Below are 15,018 nucleotides of genomic sequence, written 5' to 3'. Positions count from 1 at the left end.
CATAGCTTTTAACCCCTAACCACTCTGTCCATAGCTTTTAACCCCTAACCCCTCTATCCATAGTCTTTAACCCCTAGCCCCTCTGTCCATAGCTTTTAACCCCTAACCCCTCTGTCCATTGCCTTTAACCCCTAACCCCTCTGTCCATAGTCTTTAACTCCTAACCCCTCTGTCCATAGTCTTTAACCCCTAACCCCTCTGTCCATAGCCTTTAACCCCTAACCCCTCTGTCCATAGCCTTTAACCCCTAACCCCTCTGTCCATAGTCTTTAACCCCTAACCCCTCTGTCCATAGTCTTTAACCCCTAACCCCTCTGTCCACAGTCTTTAACCTCTAACCCCTCTGTCCATAGTCTTTAACCCCTAACCCCTCTGTCCATAGCCTTTAACCCCTAACCCCTCTGTCCATAGTCTTTAACCCCTAACCCCTCTGTCCATAGCCTTTAACCCCTAACCCCTGTGTCTACAGCCTTTAACCCCTAACCCCTCTGTCCATAGTCTTTAACCCCTAACCCCTCTGTCCATAGTCTTTAACCCCTAACCCCTCTGTCCATAGTCTTTACCCCCTAACCCCTCTGTCCATAGTCTTTACCCTCCCACCCCTCTGCCCCTCTGATGTCCCAATAAGGCATGAAAATGCTGCTTTTAATATACTATTAAAAACAGCCCCAAAAAAACAGACAGGCGGCTGGTCAGGGTTGTAGCCGGGTCACGTGTCAAGAGTTTAGTCATGTTAGAAATGTCTGAAGTCGAGTTACTAGGGAGGGACTGACTGTTTGTGGTGTGGTAGCAGAGTTTCCTGGTGCTTTTGGGTTTTCTTTAAAAGGAGTAGTAGAAATGGTTTATGCATAAATCTGGTATTCAGACTCGCTTGAGAAAGATGACTTGGATAGAAGCTTCAAGTTATTAGAGCTTGTTCTTCAGTGAGATCTGTCACTGTCTTGACTGCTGGTATGTTGATGGTTTCCTCTCCAGCAGTGTCTTCCTAGTCGTTTAGTTAAACCACAAACATTATCACCTCCTCGAAGGAATCCATTTCTTAATCATCATCTACATTCTGACACCTCAATTCCACTTCCTCTCCATACCCTCCTGTAGTAACCCATTCTGGTAACCTATTCTAGTTACCCATTCTGGTAACCTATTCTAGTAACCCATTCTGGTAACCTATTCTAGTAACCCATTCTGGTAACCTATCTAGTAACTCATTCTGGTAACCTATTCTAGTAACTCATTCTGGTAACCTATTCTGGTAACTCATTCTGGTAACCTATTCTAGTAACCCATTCTGGTAACCTATTCTGGTAACTCATTCTGGTAAGCTATTCTAGTAACCCATTCTGGTGACCTATTCTGGTAACACTCCCACATATTCACGAAAGACAGGTTGGTTGTTTAGCAACAAAACCGATGGTGCACAACTTTGGGGCAAAAGACACAGGGTTGTAAACTATATTTAGTCTCCAAATGTTTATTGAAAACATAAATACATTTGCACAATGAGCACTTGTTGTCTCTGAAATACATTGTTACAGTTGGTTAGCCAGTTAATGTATTTTAGCCATATTAGCATAGACGTGACATCAGTCAAAACACCTCAAAACAAGACATGGTTTCAAGAACAAGATAAACTAGCTGAAACAAGCCACCTATGATTCCCCACACGGCAGCTTCTTGTTGCTAACTATCTGATCATTCAGAATCATAACAACACAACACTCTGCGATGCACACACATCATTTTCGTGATGTTGTCAGGCAACCCGTCTATAGAGACAAAGAGGTGATACTAAGAGATAGGGACTTATCTCCATTAGGCTAAACATCTCCTAAATGATTCAAAGCTGAGACTTTTGCGTTGAATCCTCATGTATGTCAACGGGAGAGTTGTGCTCATCTTTTGTGGAAAACTGTTCCCACTAACCATTGTCCAATGTTTCTAACATGATTTGGTTAAGTCTCGTAAGGCTTTTGTGTTTTAATATTTGTGTTCTGTAATGTAGACATAAAAGTTGCTTTGAATGTTGTAAAATAAACTGTGTGTGGCACAGGACAGAAATAGAGAGGAAGAACAGGTGTGTTTCTGCCTGACAGGCTGTGTGGTTTCAACACTGCTGACTGAGGGTGAAATACAACACTGATAAATAGTCCCTTTGATTCTGAGGAAGAAGAAAGAGGACCTTGAGGGGAGTGGGATGGGAGGAAGGCAGCAGTCTGCGGGACTAACCTGAATTTGCAGACCACTTGCCCTTGCCGACGTCTGTAAAACCCGTTTCACACTAATGAGCTGAGCCAAGCCCTGTTTAACTTACGAATCCATCAAATTTGCCAGAAATATGCTGGAAAGGACAGTGTGAAAACATAATATCCACAGCAGTATAATGTGGTTTGGGTCGGCACAATACTAACCTGAGCCTGTTGACCACTTGCTGATCTGGCGATGTACAGAAGTGTCAAATTTCACACTCATATAGTTGCTTAAAAAATAATTTAAGGATCACTAATTGTTGTTTGGAACACCCAAAAGGAGTTGTCATCATGTCATATTATACACTTGTTGCGATGACCTCTGTAATTGTTAGGCTTGGGGACCTCATTGCCACTATGCAGATAAATATATCAGCAGTCACTAGCTGTCCTTGGGGATCAGCAGGTAAAAAGCTAAGCCTGCTGTCGCCGCATGGGCTATCAGTATAGATGCCTGCTTTGTACCATCACTCAACAGAGTTAGATTGTAAAACCGTCCCATTGGAATGGCGGATTAGCGAGATTAGCGAGAGAGATTGAGAGTAAGATCTTTACAGCTACCAGTATTTCAAAGCACGGCCATCATTCGCAGATATAGACAGCTTCAATGGAGCTGGAATCTGATGATTGAATGATACTGTATTAGGACCTGTAGATGTGTAATTTATATTATTTGTTTTGTAATATATTATTTTACATTACTATTAGAATTCTTTACAATAAAAAACATACATAGACAAAAAATAGTAGACAACTTAACATTTACACACATTTACACAAACATGAATGTTGTCACACTTGCTCAGACCCACATGTTCCCACTGTATCCACACTGTCACGTGTGCTCCCTCTCCGGCCTCTAGGTCACCAGGCTGCTCATTATGGCGCACACCTGTCACCATCGTTATGCGCACATCAGACTCACCTGGACTCCATCACTTCCCTGATTACCTTCCCTATATATGTCACTCCCTTCGGTTCCTTCCCTATATATGTCACTCCCTTCGGTTCCTTCCCTATATATGTCACTCCCTTCGGTTCCTTCCCTATATATGTCACTCCCTTCGGTTCCTTCCCTATATATGTCACTCCCTTCGGTTCCTTCCCTATATATGTCACTCCCTTTGGTTCCTTCCCTATATATGTCACTCCCTTCAGTTCCTTCCCTATATATGTCACTCCCTTCGGTTCCTTCCCTATATATGTCACTCCCTTTGGTTCCTTCCCAATATATGTCACTCCCTTTGGTTCCTTCCTCAGGTGTTATTGTTATTGTTTCTGTCATGTCTGTGTGTTGTCCGTGTTTCTTATTTTGTATTATGTTGTGTTCATTTACTAAAACACTCACTCCCTGAACTTGCTTCCTGACTCTCAGCGCACATCGTTACACACACCCAATGTTGTTTGTAATGCTTGTTGTTTCTAATGCCCCACATGACTTCAAATTGTATTATGTTGTTTCTGTCCATAGATTTTTTCCCATTATGTAAATAAAGCATTTGATTCTTCCATTCTCTTAATGTTGGAGTTTCATTTGACTTCCATTATTTAAGTAAGAGCTTCTTCCGTATAAGTGACAAAAAGAGAATTGTCCAACCCATTGTGTATCTCACCACACCTCAATATGCCATGTCTTGAATATGCAGATGGATAAAAGTAAACTTACATTGTAAAACTTCTGACAGCCAGCTTTCTAACTGACCATAACTTTTGGACTTCATAGCATGCCCAGAAGGAGTATATCTTACCTATCTTATGAGTATATTTTTCCCTCAACATTGCTCTGATGTCCAAAAGCTTTCAGGTCGAAATTTCGTGAACTAGAATATGAATATCCTTGATTCAGGGCCTGAGCTACAGGCAGTTAGATTTGGGTATGTCATTTTAGGTGAAAATTTGGAGAGGGGGAGATTATAAGTTATTTATTTTTTCTTCAGTTTTTTCCGTGTTCATTTTATACCCTTGAGATGTTAGAGTATTCAATTCATAATGTTTTTTACAAGGGGTGCATTGACTTTGTTATTTTAGTCAGGTATATCAGAAGATTGTCGGCAAATACGTTTTGGTTATATTCATTTTTACCAATACTGATACCTCTTAAGTTTGGGTCGGAGGAAACACCGTTACACCTAGCGACCTGGTCAGCGTGCACTGTGCCTGGCCTGCCACAGGAGTTGCTAGTGCGCAATGAGACAAGTATATCCCTACCGGCCAAGCCCTCCCTAACCCAATTGTGCGCCGCCCCATGGGCCTCCTGGTCACGGTTGGCTGCGACAGAGTCTGGGCTCGAACCCAGGGTCGCTCCCTTTGGTTCCTTCCCCAGGTGTTATTGTTATTGTTTCTGTGTCATGTCTGTGTGTTGTCCGTGTTTCTTATTTTGTATTATGTTGTGTTCATTTACTAAAACACTCACTCCCTGAACTTGCTTCCTGATTCTCAGCGCAGTGGTCGCCTTAGACCACTGCGCCACCCGGGAGGCCCTTTAGTCTTTTGTAGTTGGGAATAATAATCTCCAGCTGTCCTGGAAAATATTTGTAGAGATGAACATTTTCCGCCTTTTTGGAGACTCCTTGATTTTCCCTTTTTAATTGCTATGTCTGTCTAACTTGCTGAATGCTGGATTTAGGTCACCGACTAAAATAATACTTTCTGTCTGGGTTTGATCTAATATAGCTTAAGTTCTATCTAAAATAAAAGCAGGTTTGTCTCTGGGGGGATATACAATGAAATCAATGTGTATTTTCTAAATGAGAAAACGTCCTTCTTGGTCCCTGTGCTGGGATATAAGGGGAAAGGGTGTATTCTAATTTATCAGGATGACTAAACCTCTGCTGTTACTACAGTAGGTGGCAGCATATGACTCTCCAAATCTTACTTTTAAATTTTTTTGAAGTGCAGCTCTTGCAGGAAAATCACATCTGCCGATAATCTCATGTAATGTTTTTGTGGCCATCATGACGGCACCGACCACCACTCTTCTCAACCTAACAGACAGGTCCTGTATGAAATAACAGGACTGGCCTTGGATTTGGATCTCCTTTCCCCCCTGTGCCTTCATAATGTTGACTTTGATCTGGTAGTTCCACAGTTTGAAGATTACCATGCAAGGGTATTTAGCATTCTTCTGTTTCATGCCGATTCTATGGCATCGTTCCAGATCCTCTGGTGATATACCCACGTCAAGTTCTTCTGATATCTGTTTGACCATGTAGCTGGAAAGATCTCCTTTTTCCTCATCTTCCAGTGAGGACAATATTCTCATGTTGTTTTGTCTCATTCTGTTTACTTGCTGGTCCAATTCATCTTCTAAAGTTTGCAACTTTGTTTACAAAATGCTAATTTTGTTTTCTTGTTCGTTCATGCACAAGCCTTGTTTGTGCATGTCTGACACGATAGCGAATGTACTTCTTTAACAACAGATTGTAGCAGTTAGTTCTGGTGAGGTGAGCATTGAGATCATTTTAGCTTTGTTTTCCTGGATATCCTATCCTGTGTGTCCTATCGGTACACACATGTGCCACTCTTCTCTTAGATGTGCAATTCAATATTATATGGGAGAGACATATTTCCCCTCATGGGCAATACAATATTCTTATATTCTATTCCAAACGGATCTAATTTTGTTTGTTTGTACGTTGTGGTTGTAGGTCAGACAAGAAGCCTTCCCCATGCTGTGAAGGCCGTAGCAGTGAGTCAGCCCCAGGAAGCAGAAAGCAGAATGGCAAAGTCCATCAGACCCGCTTGCCGTTCTTCAGACACCTGGAGAAGGTGGAGACCATGAGGAGCTTCTGGGAGCTCAAACACGTGGAGCAGGAGGGAGAACGACAACAGGTTGGGCCAGCACCCCAAATACTCACATATTTGTTCCCATCAATCCTCTTATCTCTTATCTGTACACTCATTCATACCTTAACCCTCGACAAGTAGGGTCATCACCCCCATCCTCACCTTTAACCGAACAGGTAGGGCTATCACCACCGATCCTCGCCTACACCCCCTCCAACAGTGGAGTCTGCACCCAAAACCTTCACCTATACCCCTCATTCTCTTAATGTATAATCTTTGCACCCCACCCTCATTCATAACATAAACATAACCCCCTTAACTTAACCCCTCATTATCTCACCTTTCAGGCTAGCCCCAATCCTCACCGTTTACCCTCTTCATCCTCTCACCTGTACCTCTCTTCCTCTCACATTTAGGGTAGCCCCTGCCCTCAGCTATTGCCCCTCATCCTCAAGCAAGTGGAGAAGAAAGGAGACCAACAGGTAGGACCATTACCCCTCTCTTTACACCATCATTGTCAAGTGTGAACCTAATTAAGAATTTAATTGTACTGTGTACCTTGTGTATCCTGTGCATACAGGGCTCTAAAGTGCGACCATTTGCAATGAAATATTTTGCTGTGCAACCAGGAGTTTTATTTTGGGAGCACTGTGTCTCCCAGATAATATTTTTTGTAATGATGAGGCTTCACTGTACCGTTGTTTCCAAGTGCCCTAGATAAACAAGGGGGTACAGATTCGTTAGCATTATGGCTGCACTATTACTACAGTGAAAACGGCTTACTTCTAGCCCAACCAGGTCAAAAGTTCTGACCGGGACCGCATTTTATTTTAATAAACCATGCATTGGGCATTCTAAAACTAATCGCGCGTCGACCTTTCTTTACACGTTGTTCAGTCACGTTGCCCCATCGGCTAGCTAGCTAACGACGTGTTAACTTTACCAGTATATTCAAACATTTGGGGGCGCAGAAATAAAAGGGAAAGGGATAGCTTCTTCTTCAGGAGATCAATGACTATGACTCTGATAAAATAAAGGTTACATCAAAAAAGATAATGGCAAATGAATGCGTGACATATCTACAAGTAGTCATCACAAACCTGACGTTTTTAGAGATAGTGTACAATGTTCAATGTAATGCATCTCAATCAGAAAATAGAGCATTTACACAATGTAGAAACCTAATATTCCAAAAATGACTTTGTAATTTCAATGACAGGTATTTACAGTGTTACATATCAGTTTATAGGGCACAACATGTGCTTCAAAGTACCTATAATTTATATTGGCCCAATATAGGCTGTATTATTTCATGTAGTTCCCCTAACTTTTTAAAATTCAGAGCACCAGTGCTATCAATTTTTTATTTTTTTTATTTAGAGCCCTGTGTGCATATGACAAATAAACTTGACTTGACTCACTAAGCTAAGCCTGTGTTCACTCTCCTATTCAGAGCCTTGTTTTTATATCCTGTTGGTATAGCCTGTGATTAATGCCTGTGGTTAAAGTCTGTGGTTATAGCCTGTGGATATAGCCTGGGGTTATAGCCTGTGGGTATAGCCTGTAGGTATAGCCTGTGGATATAGCCTGGGGTTATAGCCTGGGGTTATAGCCTGTGGGTATAGCCTGTGGGTATAGCCTGTGGTTATAGCCTGTGGTTATAGCCTGTGGTTAAAGCCTGTGGGTATAGCCTGTAGTTATAGCCTGTGGTTATAGTATAGGCACAGGTGCTTTACTTACTGCCCTCTGTTTGTATCACCAGTTGTGTTAAATAAGCAGATCCTTTAGTCCAGGCAGGACCTATTCTGCCCCCCACATCTGTTGGCCTGCACTGACTGGTGTAACACTTCACTTCTAACACAAGAGGAGGCTAAGGCTCTGTGATTCTGCATTCAGAGACTATCTCACACGCTACAGTGGACGTGATTGTGCTGAGATGATAGCACTGAAGACAGCATTTGAATAAGAACCACCACCAGGTGGTGTCTAGGGACTGAGTAAGATGTGTTGTGTTGGTATATTTCACAATAGTTCAACAGAAAGCCACAGTAATGTGCTGCTATTGAACATGCCATGAGTGTATTTCGGCTATACTGTATCTGTGTGGATTTTTTTTTCTTTTTCCCATGAGTGTGTGGGCTTGTAGAGGTCAGATATCCAATACGAAGTGGTCTTGTCACAGCGGTGTATTGCTGTCAGTGCCTACAACTAAAGTAGAAAAACAATCACGATCATATTATGATTATTTCAAGTACAACCTCCTTCAAAAATAGCTGCTATGATTGATTGTATTTTGTGAACCAGGGTGGATTCGGAGTGTGTTTGTGCATCACAGCAGAAGTGCATTCTCTTCTTCAGGCTGAACATCAAATGAAATGTGGTTTGCTTTCCCTTTCTATATGTACCACTGTTGCCCAAGCTACAGCCAATGAGAGCCCAAGGAAATGTTCCAATCAGACTCTGCTGCATTTGTAACTCAAGATCCCTGGCTATTTGAATCTAACTGCATCTACATTCTCTCTCTCAGCATGTTCCAGGGCATCAAGGCACTGCACAGATTCACAAATTGTATTCACATATAGGTATTCACAATGCACAATGATTTGTAGATCAGTGATTCTAAACAGCACCTTGCTCCAGCAATCATCTCTCTCTTGCTTGTTTTCTGTCTTGTTTATCTAAGAGAAAGATGTCTTTTGACACAACAGACACTGTCCAGTAGCTGCGTTTACAAGGCAGCTTCTCTTCTGTTCCTTACTGAGGTCAGGTTCCTTTCAAATGTATTTCTGACAGGTCCTGCTCTCTAACCCCTGCTTTCGTCCCAAATTGCACCATGTTCCCTATTTATTGCTTTCATTTTGACCAGAACCCATAGGGAATAGTGTTCTATATCAGTAATATGGTGCTATTTGGGATGCACCCCTGTTCTCTGCTCTCCCACCTGCTGCTGCCTGTTAAAGGTCCAGGAGACCACTGCTGGGATATAGTTCACAGAGTGCATAGGTGGCATTTGGCCAAATAGAAGTCATTTGAAATTAAAGATATTACTTTTACATTTGATACTTTAAGTATATTTTTGCAATTGCATTTACTTTTGATACTTACAGTGCATTCGGAAAGTTTTCAGACCCCTTGACTTTTTTCACATTTTACTACGTTACAGCCTTATTCTAAAATGTATGAAATCTTTTTTTACTCATCAATCTACACCCAATACCCCATAATGACAAAGCAAAAACAGTTTTTTTGAAATTTTAACAATTTTATTTAAAAAAAAAACTTATTTACACAAATATTCAGACCCTTTGCTATGAGACTCGAAATTGAGGTCAGGAGCATCTTGTTTTCATTGATCATCCTTGAGATCTTTATACAACTTTATTGGAATCCACCTGTGGTAAATATAATTGATTGGACATGATTTGGAAAGGTACACACCTGTCTACATAAGGTCCCACAGTTGACAGTGCATGTCAGAGCAAAAACCAAGTCATATGAGGTTGAAGGAATTGTCCATAGCGCGCCGAGACAGGATTGTGTCGAGGTACAGATGTGGGGATGGGTACTGAAAAATATCTGCAGCATTGAAGGTCCCCGAGAACACAGTGTCCTCCATCTTTCTTAAATGGAAGAAGTGCGGAACTACCAAGACTCTTCCTAGAGCTGGCCGCCCAAAGGAGAAAGGCCTTGGTCAGGGAGGTGACCAAGAACCCGATGGTCACTCTGACAGAGCTCCAGTTCCTCTGTGGAGATGGGAGAAGCTTCCAGGAGGACAACCCTCTCTGCAGCACTCCACCAATCAGGCCTTTATGGTAGAATGGCCAGACGGAAGCCACTCCTCAGTAAAAGGCACATGACAGCCCACTTGGAGTTTGCTAAAAGGCACCTAAAGACTCGCAGACCATGAGAAACAAGATTCTCTAGTCTTATGACACCCATAATATTTTTTTACCAAAAATGTCTAAAAACTTGTTTTTGCATTGTCATTATGGGATATTTTGTTTGGATTGATGAGGGGAAAAAACAATTGAATCGATTTTAGAATAAGGCTGTAACGTAACACAATTTAGGAAAGTCCAAGGGGTCTGAATACTTTCCGAATGCACTGTAAGTATATTTAAAACCAAATACTTTCATACTTTTACTCAGGTAGTCTTTTACTGGGTGACTTTCACATTTACTTGAGTCATTTTCTATTAAGGTATTTTTACTTTTACTCAAGTATGACAATTGGGTACTTTTCCACCACTGATTTGATCCATTCATGTGTGCATACATTTTCCTAAGGGTGGCCTAGCAGGAATCCATCCACTATCCTTGGCGTTGAGAGCCATATGGTACTTGCACACAAACACATTATGCACCTGCAGACACACAGAATACACATACAGATTCGTGTGTGTGTGTGTGTGACTGAGAGAGAGAGAGAAATAAAGCGGAGGAGCAAGCGGCTCCACAGCAACAGACATACTTAACACCGAAGTTAAAGGATACCAGGCATGGCCTGCATCCCAAATGGCACCCTATTCCCTACATAGGACACGATGTTGTCCATGACGTGGTGTACTTCACACTTTGGGATGCCACATGGTCTCTGGTGTTCTGCTGACACACCAGCCAGACAACGCTAGCCTACCAACACCCTGAACCTAACACCACCTGTCCCACGCACACACACGCACATACACTCACTCTCTCTCTCTCTCTCTCTCTCACTCACTCACTCACTCACTCACTCACACACACACTCACTCACTCACACACACACACACACACCTGTCCCCCTCTCGTCGTCTCTGAGACAGCATGTACTCTCCCCTTTGGCTGGGGGGTGGTGGAGGGGTCGAGGGAACAGGGCCGAGGAGCAGGTGGGGGGTGTAGGACAGCTCGACTGGGCAGAGATGTACTTGTTGTTCCCATCCGAGTGACTGAGAGGAGTGGGAAGAGTGTCTGAGTGACTGAGAGGAGTGTCTGAGTAACTGAGAGGAGTGGGAGGAGTGTCTGAGTGACTGAGAGGAGTGGGAGGTGTGTCTGAGTGACTGAGCGGAGTAGGAGGAGTGTCTGAGTGACTGAGAAGAGTAGGAGGAATGTCTGAGAGGAGTGTCTGAGTAACTGAGAGGAGTGTCTGAGTGACTGAGAGGAGTGTTTGAGTGACTGAGAGGAGTGGGAGGAGTGTCTGAGCGACTGAGCGATCAGATCAGATTGGTCAGAGAGAGACAGAAAGAGAGGCCTTGTTGTTCCATAAACACCTAGCGCCCACTGTCATGCCCATGTCAACAACCCCAACCTGCCGCCGATCACCCCGAGACCCATCGCTGCTGTCGACAAGAGAGAGGCAGATGGAAATAATCCAGCTCTGAGCTCAGACGTGGAAGAGGAGCAGAAGGAAGAGTAGGGACTCTGAGATCTAGAACCATCAGTAGTTACCATGGAGAACTTTCTGAAGGATAAGGATATTTGGATAGTAGGGAGTGTGTGTCTGGTGGCCTCGTTCCTATGGAGACGGATCTGGAATTTATTCACCTACAAGAGGAAGAGGGACAGGGACACACCCTTTCCAGACATGCAGGTACAGATAGACCTGTTCTCTGTCTTTATTGGTTCATTCATACTACTGAGCTGAGCCAAAATGTATTGTGCTATCTGGTTTATGTATCCACCATAGTTGCTTAAACCCCATGCTGGAAAAGACCACGTGAAAAGAGTCAGTACTGTACGGCTCGGGCCAGCACGATAGTGTAAAAAGGGAATGATTGCAGGGCTTAGTGCACGCTCAGGTGTGCAGGTGTGCAGGTGTGGCTGGTTGAATCTTCTTGTGGAGGTGAGGTTCTGTTTACCGGTTGACCTATCAGAGTAGGACGTTTTCGTTATTGGAGCAAATTCTACACGGAGGATGTTTTGTTGTTTTTCATCATCCTGTCATAATGGAAACATGGTAGAGGATAGAGAGAGAGAAAGTGAGAGTACTGGTAGGCCTGTAGGCTGAAGTAAAGTCTTGAAATATGTTGGCACATTATCACCCTAACAGACATGTTAATCTATAGTGACTTTGAAATGCTTGTTCAAATTGCTTGCACTGTAAAGAGAGTGATAGTTTGTTGTGTTTGTCTTTCCATGATAAAGACTTAGAACCGGTGTCCTGGACACAGAATTAGCCTAGAGATAAAATAAGCCTGTAGATTCTCCATTGAGAATGCTTTTAAGTCCAGGACTAGGCTTAAACTGGCCCTTAGTCAGTGGTGGAAAAAGTGTCCAGTTTTCATACTTGAGTAAAAATAAAGATGCTTTAAATAAAAAATTACTCAAGTAAAAGTGAAAGTCACCCAGTAAAATACTATTTGAGTAAAAGTCTAAAAGTATTTGGTTTTAAATATACTTAAGATTCAAAAGGAAATGCAATTGATAAAATATACTTAAATATCAATAGAAATCATTTTAAATTCCTTTTTTAAAGTAAACAAGACACCATCATTCACTTGTTTATTTTATTTACGGATGGTCAGGAGCACGCTCTGACACTCAGACATCACTTACAAACCAAGCATGTGTTTAGTGTGTCCGCCAGATCAGAGGCAGTTGGGATGACCAGGGATGTGTGAATTAGACAATTTTCCTGTCCTGCTAAGCATTCAAAATGTAACGAGTTGTTTTGGGTGTCAGTGAAAATGTATGAAGTAAAAAGTTCATAATTTTCTTTTGGAATATAGTGAAGTAAAAGTAAAAGTTGTCAAAAATATAAATAGTAAAGTAAAGTACAAATACCCCCCAAAACGACTTTAGTATTACTTTCAAGTATTTTTGCTTAAGTACATTACACCACTGCCCTTAGTTTACATTGAGTGTGAGATCTCTGGCTTGCAGGATCAGTTTCTGTGATCCTAGGCCATAATGGCTAGAGAAAACAACTACACGCCAACTGTCAGGCGAGACAACGTGCTGGGCAGAGGGCCATAATATTTGATTGATCATGTCACAGGCCTTGGAAAGAAGACCCGGCCATCTCTCATATGAGCTATGTCCATGTGATCTGAGGGTGGCAGTGGTTGCATTTAGTTACAGACAGGTTTCTCTTACTGAGATCTGGAAAGAAAGGGTCTGCTTTAATGATGCAATAAGAAGTTTTGGTTGAATGATTGTGTTCTGCTACTGATCTGGTGAGTCTCATAACTATGACAGAAACATTGGGTCCAATTCAGAGGTAGTAAGCGTGAACAACTCAAGTAAATCATTGATGGACGTCAAATGGAGTTGTCAGAATACCCTTCACTGAAGTTGCTGCACACTGTTTAAATGCTCCCAGTTTTAAGCCTGACACATTGCTACTGTATATTCATACACCTTTTGTATACACTGAAATAAACAAATCAATCAATCAAAATCAAGCAGACATGAAGTGCCGTTGGAATGCAATACTGTCACATCAGCAAAAGCTGCAGAATCATGTCTGTTTCATCAGTCTCTCAGTTCTGGGGCAGAAAGAGGGTCAATTTGAACTGATGCCAAAATGTGGGACCCCCCCATGGACCAACTAACGCTTGTCACAAGCTTTTCGCACACAGAAGGACATGATTGAGAAGATCAGATGAGCTTTGACGTAGATCAAGATTGTTATATAGCCACACAACTGTGGTAGCCTATTTGGTGGCATATAATATTTACTTTTGGTACCCACTGGGCACAGACGTCAGTTCAACATCTTGTTTTGATTTGCAACTAGTTTTCAACTAACGTGAATTCAACATGAAATCAACAAAAAATGTCATTGCATTTAGGTTAAAAGTTTGATGAAAAAAGTACTTTTTGGAAATCCAATCGGTTTTCCATGTTGATTCAACATCATTGCATAGATCCAACCAGTTTGACAGAAGTGTAGTGCAGAACAGCTTTTCACATACACAGTGACATGATTAAGAAAACGAGAGGTACCAAATGTAGCAGAGGGCTGTAAGTTTCAATGTTGTTGTATAATTGAGGTACCAATGGTTCATTGGGTAAGAGCATGATGTTGGCAACACCAGAATTGTGTGCGTTTGATTCCCATATGGGCCACATATTTCTGTATATATCAATGTCGACAGCATTGTACATTTTCTTGGGTAAATGACCATAGTAATATTATATAGTATTATTTGTTCATCCTCTGGGTGAGAGTTTTCCCACCTTGTGCTAATGTGTGTAAGAGGAAGAGAGTTCCCTCTGAAGCCTGTGTCTAATGTGACAAAGGGTTCTCTCCTTGTCGCAGGGTCTACATAACTGGACAGATTTAGCTTACTGCGAAATGAATGAGAGAGAGGGAGGAAGAAGGAGACAGTCGTAGGTAGAGTGACCAACAAAAAAATGGGTGATTCCTCACTTCTACTTAAGCCGATTTTCATTCAGTCTACTTCAATCTAATTCTAATTTAGTCTAAGTGAAAGTTAGGATTATTCCCACAGTGAGTAACTAAGTAAAACAATGTATCCAACTTGGGTTGCAGAGGGCAAAGACAGTTGCAGAAAGCTATAGAGAGGAGCTGAGCAACCTGTACTCAGGGGTAGACGTAACATCGTAAAAGTAAAGACTCTCCAATTAGTATGATATGTTAAGTATGAATTAATTTGAGGATGTCCATCATCCAATTTATACAATATGTTACGAATTTGCTAAACATATGATATGTTACGAACTGTGATTTGGAGTCCCTTAGGGCAGCGCACAATTAGCCCAGTGTCGTCCAGATTAGGTTTTGCCGGGGTAGGCCATCATTGTAAGTAAAAATGTGTTCTTAGCCGACTTGCCTAGTTAAGTAAAGGTTCAATATAAAAACACACAAACTTACTTATGTTTTTGCCTTAAGTAACATTTTGTCTTATGTAACCATACCATACGTAAAATATCATACTAATTTGAGTGTCCTGGATTTACTTGAACTATGAGACCAGGCTGAGCTGAGAGGTAAAAAGAAAGAGATGAAGGAGAGAGAGCCATAGGTAGAGTGACCAACCAA

General features: G+C 41.9%; 1 protein-coding gene across 4 annotated transcripts in view; it reads left to right on the top strand.

Annotated features, from left to right (window-relative positions):
- mylk4b (myosin light chain kinase family, member 4b) overlaps positions 1-15,018 on the top strand; it is a 55,840-nt gene that overhangs the window by 9,708 nt on the left and 31,114 nt on the right. Inside the window, exons 1-4 of one of the 4 annotated variants that reach the window (XM_031785739.1) lie at positions 5,378-5,489; positions 5,615-5,689; positions 5,894-6,077; positions 6,449-6,514. In XM_031785739.1, the coding sequence (XP_031641599.1) occupies positions 6,024-6,077; positions 6,449-6,514 (120 nt within the window). In that variant the 5' untranslated portion in view covers positions 5,378-5,489; positions 5,615-5,689; positions 5,894-6,023. Of the gene's footprint in view, positions 1-5,377; positions 5,490-5,614; positions 5,690-5,893; positions 6,078-6,448; positions 6,515-10,437; positions 11,602-15,018 lie in introns of those variants that run through there. The other 3 variants (XM_031785738.1, XM_031785737.1, XM_020473474.2) reach the window with 3 other exon arrangements.

This window comes from Oncorhynchus kisutch, linkage group LG13 (assembly GCF_002021735.2).
Source record: "Oncorhynchus kisutch isolate 150728-3 linkage group LG13, Okis_V2, whole genome shotgun sequence".
Taxonomy (NCBI): Eukaryota; Metazoa; Chordata; class Actinopteri; order Salmoniformes; family Salmonidae; genus Oncorhynchus; species Oncorhynchus kisutch.
The sequence above is the reverse complement of the archived record's forward strand: the minus strand, read 5'-3'. Positions and strand labels throughout refer to the sequence as shown.